This window comes from Dinoponera quadriceps, unplaced genomic scaffold (assembly GCF_001313825.1).
Source record: "Dinoponera quadriceps isolate SergipeBrazil2010 unplaced genomic scaffold, ASM131382v1 scaffold1339, whole genome shotgun sequence".
In the NCBI taxonomy this organism is placed as follows: Eukaryota; Metazoa; Arthropoda; class Insecta; order Hymenoptera; family Formicidae; genus Dinoponera; species Dinoponera quadriceps.
In genome coordinates this window covers 463,774-485,182 of record NW_014555521.1, presented here as the reverse complement: position 1 = coordinate 485,182, position 21,409 = coordinate 463,774, and the positions used below count along the sequence as shown (strand labels likewise).

The following is a 21,409-nucleotide window of genomic DNA, read 5'->3' as shown; positions in this document are numbered from 1 at the left end:
AAACTCTCTGTTTTCGAGAAAATATATCTTAATTACCTCCTTTGGCTCTCCAAATCATCACCGATTAATCCAGATAACATACAAATTTCTGAAAGACGTCTTAAAGATCCTTGAAAAATATCTAAAAAAATATCTCTTTCGCGTGTCCTTAAGACATCTTTTAGAAATTTGTGTTGTTTGGGCAAAAGACTAAATCGCTAAGGATGAGAATGAAGACATTTTTAAACCAGTTTCTTGCTGTCACGCAAAATTTATTTCCGCATAATCTGCTTTCCAGGTCGTTTCGATTTATTTCACGGTAAGAGAGAAAAAGAAAACCCCCTCATCAATTCATCTTTGATTCCGCCCCGAGTACCGACGCTAGTCGAATGTTATCGGCCCGGAAGGTTTATTCCGTCCTTCGGGGAGAAGTGCCTGTCATCGTCTTACTAATAACTTTCGAACATAATAATCGATAGCGCACGAGTAACGAGAATCGTATCGCGAGGAAATAAAATTCGACGACTTCCCTGTCCGCTCGTATCGGAGGAAGTTGCGTCTCGTCCACTATTAAGACGACAGTATTACCTCCGTAAAGAAGCGGCCAAGCGAAGGAAGAAGAGAAGGAGAGAGTTGCGAGTAAGAGGAGGAGAGCACGGGATATCGCGGGGGACGTCGAGCGAGGAGGAGATTTTATGGGGGTTCCCCGGGCGCTGAAACCAGTGGCTGCACCCCGGCGGTAGCCATAAAAAAACTAGGCGCCCGCGGATGCGACGGGATAGGGTGTGTTTTGCCAAAAGCTGGGAAGCGTCGCGACGGCGCCAGGGGGTCTGGAGCCAATGTCCCAGGCTGTCTCCTCTCTCTCTTTCCTCCCTCCTCTCACCCTCCCGTATTCTCTCCCTCTTTCTCTTCCTCTCTTGCTCTCCCAGTTGCTGTCAATTCCGGGCGACTACCATCCCCGGAAAACTCGCCCCGAAAACTGGTCCGCTATGAGCGGCGACCGCGCCAACGTCCCCGCTTCGACATCCTCGTGCGCTGATTACGTCGTTCGCGATTAAGTGAAACGAACGCGACGGGTTCCGTCGGAAGATGCACGCCGGCGGTGTCCGCGACTCGGGCAGGGTTAAATTGGCTCCCGATCTTCCTCTCGATGGCAAATCGTAGCACTAATTGCGTCGACTTAGCTTGGCTACTCGGATGAGCCGGTTGAATCGAAACGATAGTGGTAAATCATCGATCCGATCAGACCGATGCGCGAATTTGAAAGTCGCGGTTTTACGCGGGGGAAAAGCATGTCCGAAGCGCTACACGCGCGACCGGATCATCCTCCGCCGAGATGATTTATGACCGGGCTGACGTCAACCCGCGGAAATAAATCCCAGAATAAATTCATTTCTGTGAGAGGTTTCGATCGTTCGTAGCTGCGGCTGTCTCGATGGCGACTATTCCTCGGAGCGATCTGAGAGAGAGAGAGAGAGAGACGAGAGACGACCGCAAGGGGGTGAGAAGCAAATATTTTTGTTGCGAGAGACGCTTGGCGTAGAGGTGAGATTTAGTTCCGCGGATATTATCCATAAATTTGGCCGTATCCGCTTCATAAAGTGCAAGCTTCTTCGGAACTATTGAAGAAAGAAAGCGCAGGAACTGTTGTAAACATTTGTAAATTTCGGAACTCGTAAGGAGTGCTTGAATTCAGGTCAGATTTCGAACGGACTAGATTCCAATTTGCCGTCAATATCATTGCCAATAAAATGATTGGTATCGTATTAATAAGGCATACGAGAAAAATTGCACGGAGAAAAAAATTGATGTTACTGAATTTTCTGTTACTTGGAAACCAGACGAAATCTCAAGTTATAGGAACAGAAAGACTCTTGTAGGAGATCTCTACAGAGAGAAAAATATTTGTAACTATAATCATCATAGTAAAAAATTACAATCGGGAGAACAATTTTTCTAATAAGTTTTACTATAGTGTTAGTGATAATAACTTTGCACGCATATTGTTGCTACTATTTTTGTGGTTAAAATTATAAAAAGAATATAGCTGAGGCCAAAACTAATTATAATTTCCTTCAGTATACTTAAGTCGATTGTTCTCAGTTATCTCAACCAAGTTTTAATAAAGTTGAATACACGAATTTTCCTAATCGCGGTAACAGAGATATCATTTCACGTCACCGGGTTTTCATCTGGCCTCTATTCAGTTTCAGGAACTAAGACTTTTATTCGTGTATATTAAGCAAAATGTACGAAAGGGATATTTGTTTGATGACGCTTAATCGTAAGACAACGATGCTACTTTATCTTTTTTCCATGAATAAAAACGTAGCCGCCGATGTAACTCATTCGTGTAGCGTATTTCGTTCGTATTTAGATGTTTCTACCTCATATAGTTTATGGCTGTCTGTCCCCGCGGAGAAGAAAGGGAACACGACGATACATCGTAAACCTCTAAAAAGAGGACAATAGAACGGGCCCTTACGGGTGCAGCCGAGGATGATTTGACAAACTCTCGATCGTGTACATGGGGGATGTTCGGCGATAGGTCGCAACAGCGTTGGGCGTAAGCGTCGAAATCACCATAAAAAATCGCCCGTGTCTAATGCACGAACGGTAAGTATTCGAAGGGAATTAAACCGTGGTCTGATTTTCGTGATCTCCCGTTACATCATCGTTCCAACGATGCGAACAAATTCACTTTGTATGTGAATCGCGAAGTTTTACGAGAAATATTGCAAACAAAGGAATTGAATTCAAAAATCAAATGAAATGATTAGAGTAGACGAATAAACGATCAATTAAGGAAAATAACAGTATAAATAGATACTTGAAGAACAAATGTGCAATTTATGCTCAAATATTAAATTGATTTTGTTATATCTTATATATATCTTATATTAATATATGCAAGACACTTAAATTTTTCAACGTAGAAAGAAATGGCAAATGAAAATTTTACCATATTATGCAATATATCATATATTGTGGTAAATAATTAATATTTATCACATATTGCGATAAATAAATAACTATTCAATAAACAACCTTTCTTTTTAGTAATCTTTAAGTTACTTATTCGCTTGCTACATATGATAAAATTTGATAATTGCATCTTGATAACTGCAGTGGGGCTTTTATTTATCATTTTTTTCTACGTTTAAATTAAAAAAAAACTTTATTTTAAGGCTTATATTTTCTTCTTTTAGTATTTAACGCTTCCCGAATTTTCCCGAATAATATGTTTCACACAATGCTCCAGTTTTAGGCAGAAAGTCGTCTGCGCTGCTCGCGCCGAATGAGGAAATTAATTAAGTCCCGATCCGATTTCGCCCCGCCTAGAAGATGAACGACACAGACGGATGTTCGAGGGTGAACGGGAGAGACCTACACCCCCGTCGGCGCTTCCGGCATCCGGTTCCGGTAGCGATTTTTATGCGAGCACTCGCGAATGGGGAAAGAGGAGGAGGAGGTGGAGGAGGCGAACGATGATTCTACGGAATCTGAAAAGTCAGTGGAGCGAAAACGACGGGCACGCACAAAGAGGGTGGCCGATGGCATCGAGTAAGGGAAGAAAAACAGTTATTGTGCGTAGAAGGGCCACCGGAGGTCGAGTTTGAGAGAAAGAGAAAGAGAGAGAGAGAGAGAAGAGCCGAAACGATATATACGTCGTCGCATCCGCCCGGGCAAACCGAGAATCACGGGGTGTCATTTGTCAGCGAAGGCGCACGTGACGCTCGCATGATTTTGCCGGAAACTCGTAGTTTGCCGAGCAGAAGCGACGACGTGAATCCGAGCGATTCGAATCGTCGCCGTCGCTTTGGAGTCGTATCTTTCGGCCGTGGATCCCGATTTTGTACGTAGAATACCGTTATTTTTGCTAAAACGCAAGTTTCTTGCGTAAACGCAAAAAGAAGTGGTGAGTTAAATTACTCAATTATTTGTAAGTTTGTTTTATTATTTGCTGAATCTGTTTTTTTGCGATTATTCGCGGCAGAGGATTCGCGTACATCGTATGTAAAGGCATTAGGCGGATCAACCTGCTGGTAATTTATGTCGGTGACGAGATGCCCGCATTCGTTTTGCGCGAAATGGAGCCCCCGGGGTTATTAAATCAACGGTAATCGGTCCGCCGCCGCCACTCGTCATGCCATTAAAATTACAGTCTCAATTTGGCACACGTGTTTCTACCATTGTTTGCCCCGTCGAATTAACACGCGCATAAAGAACTCGGATCGAGTGTCATACATTTCGACGCGAGATCTTCGTAAATCATTCCCGTCCCGACGAAAGAATTCGTACAACAATCGGAATTTATTTCTTGCGCTAAACGAACCTGGACGATCCAATGAATTAAATGTTTGTTCGCAATTGTAAACCCAACCCGGACAACGCAAAGTTATTTAATATTTGTAACGATTAGCCGTTAAATTTCAACTTTTCATTCGTTTAATTCGTATGATTACTTTGCAGCAATAAAGCACAGCTTTATGCCGAAAGTAATTTCGAAAGAAATCTCGTGATGATCGAAAGCTTGTCGCGCATTTTGACGGGAAACGCGTAAATGCGAGCGGATTGTCACGGGCGCAAATAACGCTTGCACAGAGATCGACATCGCTCAATCGCGATGACGGTGACGGTATAATAAAGCGTTAGTTAACAAGCCCCTGGGGAAAGGCTCGGAAAGAGGAGTTGACTGCTAGCGCGAAAATTACGACGACGGTGTTAACTACCGGGATACTTAACTACCCCCTAACATTTAAATCGCGCTGAACATTTGGCCGAGCGCGGTGCATTAGTCCTGGTAGAATGATCATGGATACATGCGAGTGTAGGGTTGCACATCGGGTATACCGGGTGCGGAGTTAAGTAATGAACACGTCGCACAGAAGGGGGGAGCAAATATTAAATTACAAACGCCCGCGTGCACTTGCCCCGTCGTCGCATTCACAACGAGGACGAGGACTCGCGATCACAGTTGACTCATACTTTTGAACACGGGAAAGTATAAAATATATGAGCCGTCGAAAAAGGGTGCGTGAAGCTTGATGCCCCTTCTAACGGTCATCGTCTCTTTTTTTGGATTCGTTTGTTAAGAACTCGTTTTAACTTGGTGGTCAAGTAAAAACTGTGAATGGGCAATAGTGGATGAATCTTGGACAATCAATTCCACTACGTCATTTAAAAAAAAAAGCATAGATGTGCTCCTGACGATCATTGTCTGTTTTTCTGACAAACTTGATAAAAACAACTTTGAACTAAAATCACATTTCTTCACTTTATGAACATTGCATCGTCGGAGTCATTTTTACGTTCTTTTTTTCCGTGAATCTTTTGTTTTGTCTTTAAAGAAGCAAGATTATTGAGCACGATTTCTTGCGATCAAGTTTTTTTTCTTTTTGAAAGGTCTCAAATCGAATAAGAAAAAAAGTGAGAAAAGTGAGAAAGACGAGTTGCTGCCATGACAACAACTCGATATTAGAACGAAAAATGCAATGGAGAGTAAAGCACGAGAGACGCAACGTTCGCGTGCAGATCTCGTTCTTCTCGGTAAAGTAGTCGGCATCGCGTCGCGAGTCGAGCGAAGGGAATTTCTATCTCGGGTCGTTCTCTCGCATTTGTCAAGTACTCGTTCTTGCAACAGCGAAAGAGCGACGACGTAGTCGGTTAAATCGACCGCGAGTACTCGCGGAGACTCGCGGACCGACGGTCGCGTATACAAATGGCGGAAATTCAATCACACCATTGCCTCGCATTTTCACGAGGCCCGCGTCCAATTTGTACAATATACGACCAGGGGTTCCCTCCCTTCTACGCTCGCTGGCCCCGCGCGCACCCCATAAATATCTGAAAACCACATAAACTGACCGTCCTCGTGAGTGCTCGCGATGCGGCAACGCGTTTGCCGCTCTCGCAGGACCACCCTCCTGCTGGGAGGCCTGTGTGCTTAGACAAAGGTTACTTACCCTCATGGGCAAAGGACGCCCGGATACGCCCAGCCGAGAATGCTCCACCACGGCCGGCACACGGACAGAGCACAGGGATTGTCCCCGATCGCGCGAGCGAGAGTATCGTCCACGTCGAATTATCGCTTAAGTGGCCCGATACTCTTCCCTTAAGTGGTGGCTTAATTTTGTCCGCGTCTGTTTCCCCTGCACTGCATCGCAGCGACCAGCGGCCGCCTGCGTCGTTCACTTAACCCTTGTGCCGGGCACAGGGAGAAGTGTATTAACGATGAGATAATATTATCCGAATTATAATAACACGCGAATTGAATGGGAACTTACAAGCCACGAGCGCCTTTTATACGGAAGAAACAATTCCGTTGGAGTGGTTAAATTTTCCCTTGCCTGGGAAAAGTACACAGAGAAAAAGGTTGCTTTGGATTTAGCATACGTTGCTTGACTTGGATTTGTTTGATATAAACAGCATAATTTAATATAAAATATTATATAGCTCTGTTAGGTTTTACAGGGAAAAAAGCTCAGTTACTGCAATGAAATAAGGACCGGAGAACATTCGCGTGAACATTCAGCTGCATTAAAACTCGGTTGAGACAACGGAGAGCAATTAACTGAGTAGAAACCTCTGATAGGATTCTTTATGTTCCTACAACCAAGTTTTCGTCTGGTCCCCATCCTTATAAAAATATTTCACCGTTTTTAACCCGCGGAAACTGTTGGTATGAATAGTGAAAGCGTGTGCATTCGGTTGAGTGAATATAATTCCGTTTTGAAATCGGAAAGGGACACTTTTTTCTAATAACGAGTGGTCATACTGGATTGCATACGAGTGTATCCGAATGGTAATAACGTATTACTGAATATTTTTGAATAGTAAACGCGTATAATGCTGCGTAAATTTGACTTGTGTAAACGTACATTCAACTACGAATACAAAATACTTGTTTAACATTCAAAAACATTCACACTGTACGTTTTGAAATAACGCGACTCTTTAACGTGTTTCTTTCCGTATTGAAACGAAACTGAGTAAAAAAAGAGCATATTAACGTGCTTATCAGCTGGAAAACGAGTATTAAAGACGGGCAATCTTAAAGATACTCATGCATATTCGCGTCTACTCGTTATATTCCTTCTCTTAATAAACTGCGCGTACTTGAAGATGCAAGAAACGTGCATAAAAATGATAGAGCGGGTTAAAAACGGGTCGAAAAAATGCCTTACAAGGGGTGAACACGGCGAAATATTTTTGTAAAGACAGGCAACGGAAAATTCAGTTACACCGACGGAATTGCTTTTGTTACATACTTAGATCGTTATCGCATCATCGGATATCAGTTAAATAAAAAGATTTTAAGCTTTGCAAAAATGCGAATGTTCAAACCGACAAGTGACTAGTAACGTTTCCTAGTCCTGACGACTTTTAATCTCCACGTCTTAATCTTACGTAAGATGGCAACAACAAAATCCCCCCGATAATCGGTATTAGTTAGTTCCCTCCGGTGGCAGAAGTCGTGAGGAGCAGCGGGAACGCCACCCCTGCAGTCATTGACGAGAGGGACGATTAATAATAATTAAATTCGAATTCAGCGTTTCTCTACGTGCACGCGGGACCCCTTCCAGCCGAGCAAAAACATCGTTGATCTATGCCCCCGTCCGTGCGTAAGATTATAAATGTCATCATCCGCGCAGGTTCTTTTTTTTACGCGCAATATATACCGCCTTTGTTCTTAACCCGGCGACGGTGCCGCGTGGTGACTTACCTCTTCCGAGGGTTTTCGAGCTTTTTGTTCCTGCAATTTCGTACGAAGCTGTTGGATAATCCCCGGGAAAACTTCCCCTCGTCATCATCATCGTCATCGAAGCCGACTCATCGCGCACGCATTATCCAAAGAAGGCGGAATTTCGCGCGTCGAGAGGAAGCCGAGAGGAAAGCGCGGCTCACTCCGAAACATCAACTACGTAGAAACGTCGTTATCGAATGCTCATTAGCACACATGCATATGCATGTATCCGTTAATGCACTGACCTTACACGGAGAAAAGAGAGAAATCCCATGGATCAAGATCCTTGATGGAGGAATTTGCGGTTGAGTGCTTTCAAGATACCCCAAGCGAATAACTCCAAGTCTGGCATCCGAGACAAAGAAGACGTCAGGTCGAGATGGGAAGAAATTTATCAAGAAAACGCGCATTCGTTACCCCGTTGCCACGATCGGCGGGATGGCGGGCGCGACGGCAACCTTACACGATTCCGAGTGATGCGTCACGAGCGTCGCTACTTGTATCGCCACATCTAATAATCCCCCGACGCCGTTTACGAAAATGATTCCATTCGTATATGAATAAAATTACTTGTCTCTCGGCGGGGGTCGGTCGCGCGTGCATAAGGGGGTGACGAAACGGTAAAATCCGACGAAGGGCGACGGGCCTCGTCGAGCGTGTATGACTTTCAATCGAGCCCGGCCGGAGGCTTTTAATCAATCGTATCGATACACATACACGTCGCGGCAATTCGATCAAGCAAATCGCTCGTGGAATTACGCTCCCCGTCCTAAATCATCTTCTCTCTCTCGCTCTCTCTCGTCTCTGTCGGAGCGCACCCGTCGTATAAATCACGCGTAACGCGCGGATCGAGCGTTACGCGTGCACGCGTGTGCATCGTGAAAGAATCTATTTAGGAGATAATCGCGGACCCCCATCTTCGCGGATACGCGTCGGCGATGAAATATATTTGGATTTGTCACGGGATAGGTGTCACGCGCGTTTACGCGAGCGCGCACTATCGCCGATTGGACGCGTTACGGCCGCGACGATAAGGGTGAGTTTGACAGACGAGAGAGTCCAAATGAAAATTGTTATGCGCTCCGTGTTATTTCCGAGATTGGAATTGTCGGGAACGTTAGGTCTCTTCGTCAAACGGAACGCTTCGATTATGCATAAATAGTCTGTTGGGAGAATCGTCGGGAGACTTTGTTGGGATTCGTCGGATGAGACGTTTAAGCGGAAAAACAAAGGTATAACAAGGAAAGCGAATCGTTTTTATAATAAACTGATTCGCGGATTGTATAATATTTGTTTCATTAGAATTATGGCTTATTTTTATTTTGCCAAGAGAGAGAGAGAGAGGAATATTTTTACTGATTTTTATAATATCTCCTCAGAGAAAGAAGTAACGCGCAATTTCGAGTCTGCAATTCAACTCGGCAATGCCGAGAAAATAAAGGCATAACAAGGAAAGCAAATAGTTTTTATATTAAATTATCACAAAACTCGGGTAGAAATTTCATATATTTTTTGAGCAGTTATTAAACAGTTTATTAACTTCTGTCTAGTAACTAGGAATAGGAGGAATAAAAATATTTCTCAATCTCAATCAAGATGTAACGCTTTTCCTGTGTTTACTGCGCATAAAAGATAAACTTATTTACTGAATGAAAGCAGAACAATAAATGGATAAGAAATTATTCAATTGATTAATAAGCAAGCCTACTGCTCATAAAATGGGCAATTTTACTTTAGAAATACCCTTGAATAAAATTATATCCCTCTATCAAATCCTTGTCATTAAATGTACACGTAATTGTGAAATGTACACGTAAATGTACACGTAAATGTGAAATGTAAATGTAAAAGTAATATACACGGTGATGCATGTATATACTATTACTATTGCATTTAATGCGATTGAGTCGCCGATTCTTCTTAAAAATAGTCATAATACAAAAATATATGAGTATAATGCGCTGGTGCCAAAATATTTAACTGGAGGAATGAATNTAGAGAGAAGATAGTATTATACCTGCCCTTAATATTTCCGCTATTAGGTAAGTAGGCTAGTAGGAATTCTAGTTATTATTTATGGAATCATTTGTTTAGTAGCTCGCTGTTACACAGTGACGCTAATATGCTAATACATAATATTCGGCATTTGTTATAACACATTTTTACTTTCGAGCATTTCAAAACTCTTTCAAGGTACATTTTAGCATTTAATTATATACATATATATAAATGCTTCCTTATTCTTCTTAAATTTATATTATCACGCGAATATATGTACATTTGAATGTTTCATTCATTATTTAACATTTTATTTCGCTATATACATTTTGAGTTGTGCAAAGTTAAACAATAGCATGGCATTTTGTGCTAATTTGGCTCCTCATTAAAATAGATTTAATACGGCATTTTTTTCAAAGTTTTCGTGTCGAAGTAGTTATTCGATAAGTCAATAATTCAAGTTAACTTTAAAAGTCTATGTGTTTTGTGAAAATTGTGCTTTTGAGAATTTATATTTACTTTCTAACAAACAAATCAGTATTTACATTAAAAATTCACGGTTATGCCGTCAACCATAATCACTTATGACGTTATAATTTTATTTTTATTAATTACAGTTATTTTCGATTATGTTATTCCATCTAAGAAAGTTTATTTTGAATAAATATATAAATTTATTACAAATCCATTTTTTTTTAAACAAAAGCAATTTTTTTAATCTACTGCAGTGAGAGGTCACATTACCTCTGTCTCTCTTCGACCCATTATGCAGTGTTGCATATTTTTATAAATAACATCCTAAATAATTGATATTTCATAATTTTGAGTCTAGAATCAATTGAATAACACTTTAACGAATATAATCGTTAAGTTTATAATTTAAAATCTTGATTATTAAAAGTTATAGTACAAAATGTAAGTGGGAGGCTATAATATCACCTTCTCCCTAAGGAAAACAAATCATTTTTATATTAAACTCATATGAAATGTAATATTTATTTTACTAGAACTATTATAATTTATTTTTTACATTATCAAAGATATATTTTCACTAATTTTTATAATATTTCCTTAGAAGTGACGCGCATCACCGAGTTCGCGATTTCACCCAGCCGATGCCGCGTCAACGCGGCAGTAAAATGTTTATTCAGACGCGGAAATGTACACCTGCGTCTCGCAGCTGTTAAAAGGAGGTCTCGCTTTTTTCTGTGAGCCACAGGAATATTTGTACAGATAGATTCTCTTTTTTTATGATTCGACGCCGAGGGGAATTTAGCGTTATTAGTTTTACGCGGGGAGAGTCGCGACGGGATTGTTTGTATAGTGAAGTGCCGTTAATTTTTCTGTAAACTGTTATTTCAAGAGAAAACCTCTTTCTGCTACACCTTCCACCCTTATCTCGGAAATCCATTTCGTTACAATGGCAGCCATCATCGTACGCAAACATACATTTTGCACCCTCGTAAGGAAGTTACAACGAATGTACATCAGCGATTTCGTTCCACAAAAGATACCGAGTATAAATAATAACATCATATAATAATATTTGAGAAAAAATAACACGCGAGATTTTTCATTTCGATCGAGGCGATGTTCTATCAATTAACCGAAACGTATACGAAATCATCTCAAATTTAAAACTGTAGCTAAGCGTTTTATCGTCTAGAAAAATCAAATAAAATATCTTGCAATCATATGTCTTTGTTAAAAACGTTTCCGCATAGAAATGTTCCCAGATTTTCCCATTTACAGCATAGATTCTGATTAGAATACCCAAAGTTGTTCCAAAATAGATTATCCAGAGATATCAATCGAGAATTCCATTCTTACCCAAAACATGGATTTTCTGTTCCTTGCACAGAAAATATCTTGAGATATAATTGGGATCCTGTCCGATTTCCTAAAATAATGATGGTTCTCGTATGTTAGGTTAGATTACACTCATGATACACGAGATATCAGTGCAATAGATTCTATGCAGTGATGTAACATTAGTGACGAATTGTAATATTAAGCACATGCGCATTTAATTTGAAATTTATTTCATGATTTAACCTTAATATTATTGCAACAGCGCTGTGCTAAAAAAATATGCTAAACCATCAACATACCGAAAATCATATAATAAGGAAGAAGTAATATGTGAAATCTCATTATTTTTTGCCATAATCATTCTTTACATTCATGATGCAAAAATTTATAGATATTATGCACGTGTGAAAAATTCTAATTCTAACCCCGGTAAAAGTTAAAAGTTAGATTGGGTTAGACTAAAATTGCTGGCTTATGTATATCTAACCATTATCACTGGAGCTATACTATATTTTACCCCATGTTTTTATGTGTAAAGTTTAAACGGAAACCGGAAAAAATCTTCGAGAAAACGTTGGAGTGACCAAATAGAATTTGTTTGCGTTTCCTACTTAGAATCATATGTTTAAAACATTACACTTCTAATCAGAATCTATAATTTAACTTTGGAAAATTGGGTTAGATCCCATTTAGATCTCAATAAATTTTTCACGCAGGTTATTTTAACATGAATAACTCGAAATATAACTAGTCTCGAGGAATGAACTAACTGACGAGCGCAATGAATCGTCCGACTCGAATCCTGAGAAAGACAAGCGCACTCTTTGCAAGCGCCATTTTCTCGGCAGCGACTCCAAGTAGAAACAACCACGAAGATGATGTAATTGAGGCGATCTCGGCTTAAGGATCGTCCCGAGAAGTCGCATCCATTAATTCACGGGCACATCGAGGCGTGTCGGGCAATTTTAATAACTCACGGTCCGTCGTATAACGCGGCCGGCCGTTTTATGCCGTCCATAAAACACTTTACAACTCGGCCAATAAAAAACTTTCAACAATTCCCTGCCGAGATCAATAACGGATGAGAGCCGATTGGAGGCCGGCTTCCACCAATCGGATCCGGTTGCGACGCGCGAGGGTGAATTTTGCGGATTCTGCGCCACCGAGCCAAGGATCTTATTGGTCCCGACACACCCGAGAGGGTTGTAACGTTTTATCAGGGCGAAAACGAACAGATATGGACGCTCGGCGTCGCGGAGGATGCGCCGGGTAAAAAACAGCGACTTTTGTTACGTTCTTTTTGTCGCGTCGCCAGAACGTACGTATAATGGAGCTTTCCCGAACTATTCGCCGAAAATTCCGGTCGCGTGCTCTTTTAATTCACGCACAGGTCGCGAAAAAGTCACCCCATATACGCGGTCGTCCGCGAAAATGGGAGTGATAGCGCGACGGGAACGCCTGATACGTTTGCTCGTGACGATGCATCTTGAACGTATTTGCGTAAATTTTACCAAAAAGAAGGAACAAGACGTAGAAAGATGTCCGATCCGTAGAAAGTATTGAGCGAGACTCGTGGGCGACCTTAGAATTGAAATATTGGAGACGCGAACTTAAAGATTCTTCCATTTGGGACGTCGTAAAAACATTATTACGAACTTAACTAACTGGGCCTCGATTTATTTGATCTGTCTTTCTTTTAACTTTATTTACGATCAAGAAAGTGTGAAAGAACGAGTAGATCTCAGCTGATAATCAATCTTTATGTAAATAATTCATAAACACGTGCGCTGCGAAACGATCAATCTTCCGTCAGTCACGTATGATTTTGAAAAGAGGGAATAACATTAATTTGCATTCTGTAATATATCTCGTTATTCCGTAACGTAAAGTGATCAATATCAGATCATATCAGACATATCAGATATTGTTCTATATGTGCATTAAGAATAATTCGACGCGGCGTCGATACTGGCGGAATGTGATAACGTCGGTTGATACTTTCAGTCAAGCCCGAGTCGAACGTTACAAAGTCGAACGGTACAAAACACGACGTATGTCCGTTTCTACCATCACGCTTTAAATCTAATCGACGATTAACTCAGCGGAATTGACCAATCGCATTGAACAATTAGCGAAACTGCTCAATAGAGTTGGTCAATTTCGTTGAGTTAGTCGTCGATTAAATTGAAATCATGATAGTAGAAATAGTCCAGTCAACACCGAGCATCAATTACGTCTGTTATATGTAACATAACTGATGCTCTGTGTTGACTGGGGAACATTATATTAGCGCACGACAGACGACGTTTGTTTACATGGAAATTCATCAGTATTCACGGCTTTATTCATGTTTATGTGAATAGCCATATTTCCAGTCGAATTACATTTTAAACAGAAATATCAGAAATATTCGAAATAAAAAGTATCACATTGACGTTTTTTCTTTTTTTCTGTTTAGATATTTGGAAAGCCCATGGGTTATCCAGCCGGCTAAATCAACGTTTTCATCATTAAATATCCGCCGAGCTCTACCTATAGACTCACTTTCGCCACTTGCAACCTTTGAGCATATCACCTCTGTCGGTAATATCTGTTTCGTACCGACGAACTATCGTCGAGATATTTGGATTTTATCCTTCCATTACCAATGGATTCCAGAGCGCCTATAGCGATTTCATTTTACATATTACAGAAAAAAACGTTCGATATGTATTTCGGACCTATAGAGAACAACAATGTTTATCATATTTTATACCTCGCGTTCTCTGAAACGAACTTCGAAGTAATATGCTCCTTCTCCAATATTCTGGAGAAATCGGTCGTTCGAACTCGAAGTCCGCGAATGAAATATGTAAACATGCAAAAGTTGTGGCTGTGGTAGCCTTTGTTTCGCTCACTTACCAATTTTTCTCTCGACGACTGGAAAATGTAGAACATAGCGATGTAGACTTCAAAACATAACCTTACCGATGTCCTGTTCGGCTCTGCCGATGAACTCTTTCTACGAGGCCGCTTGCCGCGTATATACAGTTACTTCATGATGTCATAATGTCTTCCAGACCAAACGTGCGAATCTCACTGTCGGCTCACTCCCGATACGCTAGGCACAAGACCGAACTTCGAGAGGTCGAGAACGTTAAAAGCAAAAATTTGAACTACAACCGCCATTACGGGAACGCGCGACATCTCACTCGGCACTGTTGAAAGATTATTTCGCGAAACACTCATTGTCAATTTATGACGAACGATATTTCGCTGCTACCACGGCGCGCGATATTCACGTCCGGCGAGGATAATTCAGGTGCGAGACTTACCTTCGAAATCTCCTGAAATTCATAACGGCTTCCCGAATCCGAAACGCGACACGGGGGATCTGTTCCACTGACAACAGAATATCAACGCGATTGAGATACGCGAAACGCTCGACACTATGCGCATGTGCACGCGATCGTTTCTGCTCAAGCGTCAGATTTACTGGAAAATCGCGCAAACCAAAACACACAAATCATTCAAGAAAATTCTAGTGTTTGACATACAAAAATATATGATGTAATTAGGAGGTAATTTTTCAGTGCATATCCTAATTATTATATCGGGATTGTCGAAACAATTGCTGAATCGATCAAAAATCCATCATGGCAGAGTACGTGATCGTGACGTCACTTCTGTTAACAGGCGCTTCTCGGCGGTTCGGACTCGAATGCGCGAACGTTCCGTGTTCGTCGCGTCTTTTTGCTGTCGAAAGCAAGTGTCGCGCGCGAGTGATTGGCAGGAATGCCGACTCGAAGAACTGGCGATCGTTTTTGCGTGTCAATCAACTCGTGCCAGCCCGATTAGAAGCGATATCTCCGAAATGGTTTCCGCTGCATCACATCGGTAAACACTGCCGTGTACGGGCAACATGGAGAACCTGCCTTTTCTTCTACTATATTTAACGAGATAAATGGAGATTCAGTTCTTGCGCTACGCGATCGGTGTGCCAGTAAGTCTCTACCTTTTGTCCGCACTAATACGTAATATGTCAAACTGAATATCGTCGTCAGAAACGAGATAGTATTATTTCATAGGTGAAAGGGGGGGGGGAGAGGGGTATCTGATATATTTTCCCTTCTCGATGTTTTCTTCAGACACATTGAAAGTAAAAGTGCTCCAAAAACTGAATTATTCAACAATATTCATAGTGCGATATTAGAATGCTATGCAGAATATGTCGTTATATGCCTACAAAAATAAAGGAAAGAGGGGAGGTGGGAGGTATATAATTTATTCTAATTTCTCTATCTCCATTTCTCTTATTGTCTTTTTTTTTTATAAAAAACAATATATATATATATATATATATGTAACAAATAGATCTCTGGATTTGATTTATTAATTTCAGCAATTTAATGTCCAGTCGGCGAATTTGTTTCATGATAAAATAAATATTGCAAATAAAATCAAATTCGACACGTGTATGCGCGAAGAAAAAGTCCGTAGAACACCTCTTCGTTTTTCTCGTTGTATTTTTATTATCAGATATATATCATTATGCATTTACAGTATTCAATAGATTTTTACAAATGTGCAATGATGTGGGGAATAACGAACTTAGAGATCCTCCCATACCATCTCCCCCCCTCCCCCCTCCCAGTACTATCACTACTGCTCATACATCTTATACACGTACGTTTTAGTCAGAGTCCTTACTGTAGCTTCAAAGACGCAGTCATTGTTCACCGTTCGAGTTTACACGGCAATAGAAATTGGTATGCGTGATTATACCATCTAGACACACGATATTCTCCGCTACAATAGCCTCTGATGGAATAATTGATTGATCACGTTAATCGAGTGACAATTCTTACGGGCAACGTAATCGTAAGCGCCGTATACTCAAGTACTAAATGCTTCATATAAAATGTACAAATATCTGCACCGAGAAAGCTTCGTTACTAGCACAACGAAAAAAATCAATAATCATCATCATCATGATATAATAACGCTATAAAGGAAAACCACGAAAACGGACACGTGTGTGCGTAACGCTAAAGACGCTCGCGCGCGACAATAGACGGTAAAAAAATATATATGTATATATTATATGTATATAACGACTCATAAAAAAAAAAAAAAATTGCGAAACATTCGACAGCTCCGGGGGGAACCGTCGATTACCTAATTCGTAACTTCGACTCAATCGTTACTCCAAATCTCATACGCGCGCTCTGCCAGAAGTCAATAGTTATAATACGTAAATCTCTCTTGTTTAAACGGTTCAAATAGTGAGACAACTACGCCACCATGAAATGCTTTCGTGATCCTCGCGGAGGCAGAACTCGACGTATGCCACATAATTTCAAATCGATCTGGCAGATGAAGGATGCATTTATTGTACAAATGTCGGGACGCATTCTTCGCGAGTACGACTAACGAGTAATAAAAATATTAAGACATAATCCACAAACAGAGAATGTATTGTACGTTCACCACGTAGAACCGGACGATGATTATGTTAGTAGAGCTTCTTCATCTGTGCTTCCTTATTGTCCCTGTAGATGAGAATCGTGAGTCTTCAAATATCCCTTTTTTCTTTTCTTTTTATAGAAGATAACGTTAACTGAATCGTGCATAATTACCGATAGAGACTATACGCTAATAATATTATCATCTGTATCCCAACGAACAGCAAAAACATGGTTGTCGTTAGACAATTGGTGGTAGGACAATCGTTGCCTGTGTTGGTCTGTCGAATATCCCTTTTCAGCGTGTTTAGCCCGTCCCGCATCTCAGATATGAGCGACTGATAGTCGTATCCCATCGGCTGCACCTATGCAATTTTACATTAAGGATGCCGTCAACGACAGTCAGGATTATACCGTTATTCCTGGGACACATAAACAATGTAAACCTGTGCCGTCGGAGCGCGCGCTTGATTGTTGAGAATCGACTCGGCCTTCGAGTGAACCTCATTCACGAACGACTTGATCTCCCTAGCCGTGCTCAATATGATATTCTGATTGTTCAGCACGGCGTCAACTTCCTGCCGACGTATGGTGTCGAGCAGCGCAGGCTGACCCGCCTGGCTACCTGAGACTTTTGCACCTGCGATTCATGCATTTCGATCAAGAAGAATTCGTTCGTACGTCGATAAATCCAATTTCCGGCAACTCACCACCCGCTTGTTGAGTCATCAGGCTCAACGTTATCTCTTGCCTGCCCACAACCTCGTCTAATTTATTGTGGAGCTCGCGTAACATTTCGAACATCTGACCTTGGGCATCGAATACCTGCCGCAATTCCCTCTGGTTCTGCGTCTCGAAATAATCCTCGAACTCGCTCTTAAGAGGCCGATCCGGATGTTCCCTGTCGAAATGTCGCCGTTGTTAAAAGATATCTTTCTGCGATGCGATATCGCTTCATGAAGACGCGAACGCATACTCACTTGCGGTACTCATTCTTCTGCTCCTCCAGCTTCTTCTGGTAATCTAAATATTCCTTATTGAGTTTGGCCTGTTCTTCTACCGATACCTTGTGCCCATCCACTGGCAACTGTCCGGGTGGGTACAGGGAGGTAGTTAGGAAGTGCAAGACATCGTGATCATCGGCTAGACCACCTGCAAAACACCGTATCGGTTAGAAATGTGAATAGAGTATGCACACATGAGGATAATTGTGTAGATCGTCGAAGTTACTTCTGTCGTTTTCATTTCCTTCTTTTTTTCTTTTCTTACATGCACATACCAGTGGCAGCGGAAATCCCAAAGTAACCATTCTTCGGCAGTACAACATTATCTACTCGGAAGCAGATGTCGTAATCTTGCTCGTTCTTCGTCATACCGTTGTGGAACATTAGCTGAAATTCCGTTTGATTAAGACGTTAAGTTAAAAGCGACGAGAAAATCACACTCGGCGTGTACTCACGGTTAACGTATTCTTATAATATTCTATCCGTGCTCGCGTGGCGAAAGGTTTATTACGGAAATCTCGTAAACAGCCTGCCAACTGCTGCGAAGAGCCATCGCTGTTTCGCAATAAGATAACAAACTTTTAAAATATTTCGAACACGTCGCGTGCATACCGGTTACTTTCCAACAAGACACATAAGTCGACATAAGTCTCTCTAGTTATTTCATCTATTATCTTTTTTTTACGAAATGTAAAATAAGGATAAATGCAGGCCAGGAAATATGTTTATATATAATCATATAAAATTATATATAATTATATATAATTATATATGTGATTTATCCGCAACCACTCTATTATATGTCTTTATGCTATGTTAGTATTGTATTATGATTTCAGATTTTTATTGTTAATGTTAACGAAACCCTCCTGAATTGAATCGATTTCTTAATGTGAAAGTAGCATAATCTTATATTACGACCTGCTTAAAATAATTATTGTAGGGAATGTAAGAGACTTAATGATTATTTTGCGATGTATAAGTGTAGAGATATTAAAAGATAGGATATAGCAAAATATAAGTGTTTAGCTCTTTGCTCAGCTTGATGTCTTATATACCCCCTGTTTGGGACACACGGTATTTTTAACAGAATTTATGCTGCGGTAGGTGCTTTGAAGGAAGCATTTCGGGTTTGGTTTGTACAGTAAATATTGCAAATGTTATTGCATGTTATTGCGTGTTATAAGACATGTTACAAGACGTGTCTGTAAGACATAATTTTATTTATGTTAAACATTTATAAATTACTTTTATTGTTACCTTTCGTATATTTATTTCTCATTCTTATATCCTAATCAACTTTTTACACACATTTTACAAGTTACTATATCACTTTACGTCTTATAAGTATTATTTGCAAATTTTTTATAAGCCGTATACCTCACCCTTATGGAATATTTGGCAAAAATACAAGGGTTCCTAAAAGATTTTCTGTTAAATATAAAAAGCAAATATTTCGTATTTCCAATTTTTTTTATAGCGATAGAGAATGTATAGTTTTTATTTGTACGGTTCATTTGCCTTAAATATAACAAATAATACTTGATAAATTAAGTTTTCCCTAGGTGCGATATATATACTGGAATTATTCTATGATTATATATGAGCACATTGAGACAAAATTCATATATAATCAATTTTCCCGGGGATATAATTAGACTTGTATCGACTTGTGTCTCTTGCTAGAAAGCAACTATGCTCGAAACGACGCGACTCACCTTGTATGATCGAAGACCTTCGTTCCATCGTTAACAACTGCCATAATATACGGATTGTTGTGTTTATTGTCATTGTCGAAAGAATCGAAGAAAATTCCCAGTCCCGTCCACATGTCCGAACTGCCGAATACAGTGCCATTGTAGGCGCCCTTCGCAGTTGTGTACCAAACCGCCAAACCGTCCGCTCCTATTCTCCCTCGACCAGTTATGCGGAATACTATATCCACCTCCCACCAGTCAAAATTTATCGGTTGCTTCGCCCATATCGCACCTGGACAATATTTTCAGACGCCTTGTAAGCTTGCCCAAAGTAGCCAACTGCCGATTTAGCCGGTAAGCTAATTTAGTCTTCGCAAGCATTGTTGCGCAATCCTGCATACCAACCTTTTTGACTTCTGAGCGATGGTGCAACTCGAACATTTTCCGAGCTAGCAATGGCATCTGCAATTCAAAGTACTAATAGATATGCGGAAAATGAGCAACGGTAAATCAGATAATGTTTTATCTGTAATCGCATATATGTGGAGTATTGTGGGGGATGTTTTGACAGAAAGCAGATAAAACATATGTTCAATCATATTCAAGACATGCAGATGTATTTGGACATCAATATCGTATATTCTTCTTAGACACAAGAGGAAAAGCCTCCCTAATATCGTAAACAACATTTCAACAGCATATTCTAATTAATTCCTTTAAAAACAAACCGTCGTCTCACACACGGTCTCTGCCGTGAGGAAAAGAAGCCAAGCCACTATTCTGCGTAGCAAATTGTGACTGGAAGTTGATCGCAAATAATGACACGTCGACACGCCTGATAGTGCGCGTCGCTCGCTGATCACCGCGTGCGTCTCGCGTCCCGCGATCGAACGTCAATGACTTTTTCCATCGACGAAACGTGCACGTTGACACGTCGGTGTTTTTGTGCCATCCGGAGAGCGCTGTTGTGAGCGTTTTCGCGACGCGAGAGGAATCGCGATGACGCGGGTCTCGCGGACGACCATGTCTCCTCGCTTCGTCGCGCGGATCGGCATTGCGAGAACATACGGAACCGTGAGAGCGTAGCGGCATCGCGACGTCGCAGCGGACGTGGTTCGCGGGAAGGTTATGGCACGGGGATTGCTACTCACTTCCGCCGTATTCCCAGAACGGTATGCTGCCATCCTTCTGCGCGAGGTACGGCGGCTTGAACGAATACTTGTACTCGAATTTTCGATGCGGCGTCTCGCCGCGGCCCGGCGAGACGGCGCAGCATATAAGAAAAACTAGAAGCCACCTCACCTCAGCAGCCATCTTCATCTCGACTGTCGGTCGACCGACTGTGCAAGCGGGCGGCTCGCCGAGAGTGCCGACGTGCGCTGGCCGCGTGTCGCGGTATCACCGGCATCGGCGATTGGTCGAGATTCATGAGATTTCGCCGGCCATTGGCTCGCGAGCAGTGACGTGTCGTCGTCGTGGCCACATTCCTGACATCCCAATGACATTTAACCCCTTTAACCGCCCTTTAACCGGTCTCTAAACTGCTGACACAGTGGACATGTTCTTTTAAGTCACCTCTTCGGGACTTGTTCGTGAGGTTCATCGTTCATCGAGCTTATCAGTCCCTTTCTAATTGCACTTTCTGCATATGCTCGTGATCTCCCTACCTCTTCTTCTTGCCGTCGGCGTTTGGCCCCTTTTGGATGTCGGAAAGTGCAACACGGTGCA

At 41.3% G+C, this 21,409-nt stretch overlaps 1 protein-coding gene across 2 annotated transcripts; it reads right to left on the bottom strand.

Annotated features, from left to right (window-relative positions):
• Positions 1 to 16,023: 16,023 nt before the first annotated feature.
• LOC106744569 (protein ERGIC-53) lies at positions 16,024 to 21,038 on the bottom strand. 2 transcript variants are annotated; one of them, XM_014619464.1, is made up of 10 exons: positions 20,833 to 21,038; positions 20,087 to 20,143; positions 19,703 to 19,973; positions 18,440 to 18,539; positions 18,260 to 18,371; positions 17,961 to 18,132; positions 17,691 to 17,881; positions 17,427 to 17,620; positions 17,155 to 17,345; positions 16,024 to 17,067 (listed from the first exon to the last, which is right to left on the bottom strand). In XM_014619464.1, exons 1-10 carry the CDS (start codon positions 20,999 to 21,001, stop codon positions 17,031 to 17,033), a joined length of 1,494 nt encoding a protein of 497 aa, XP_014474950.1. In that variant the 5' UTR covers positions 21,002 to 21,038; the 3' UTR covers positions 16,024 to 17,030. The 2 variants fall into 2 exon arrangements, with proteins under 2 accessions (XP_014474950.1, XP_014474951.1); XM_014619465.1 differs by having other exon boundaries at positions 17,155 to 17,339.
• Between the last annotated feature and the right edge of the window lie 371 nt (positions 21,039 to 21,409).

Bases quoted from the DNA above. Each gene is read 5' to 3' on its own strand.
- LOC106744569 (XM_014619464.1), bottom strand. From the start codon at position 21,001: ATGAAGATGGCTGCTGAGGTGAGGTGGCTTCTAGTTTTTCTTATATGC. The intron at 18,372-18,439 runs GTGAGTACACGC...ACGGAATTTCAG, and splicing joins ATTATAAGAATACGTTAACC to CTAATGTTCCACAACGGTAT. The intron at 17,621-17,690 runs GTGAGTTGCCGG...CATGAATCGCAG, and splicing joins GATGACTCAACAAGCGGGTG to GTGCAAAAGTCTCAGGTAGC.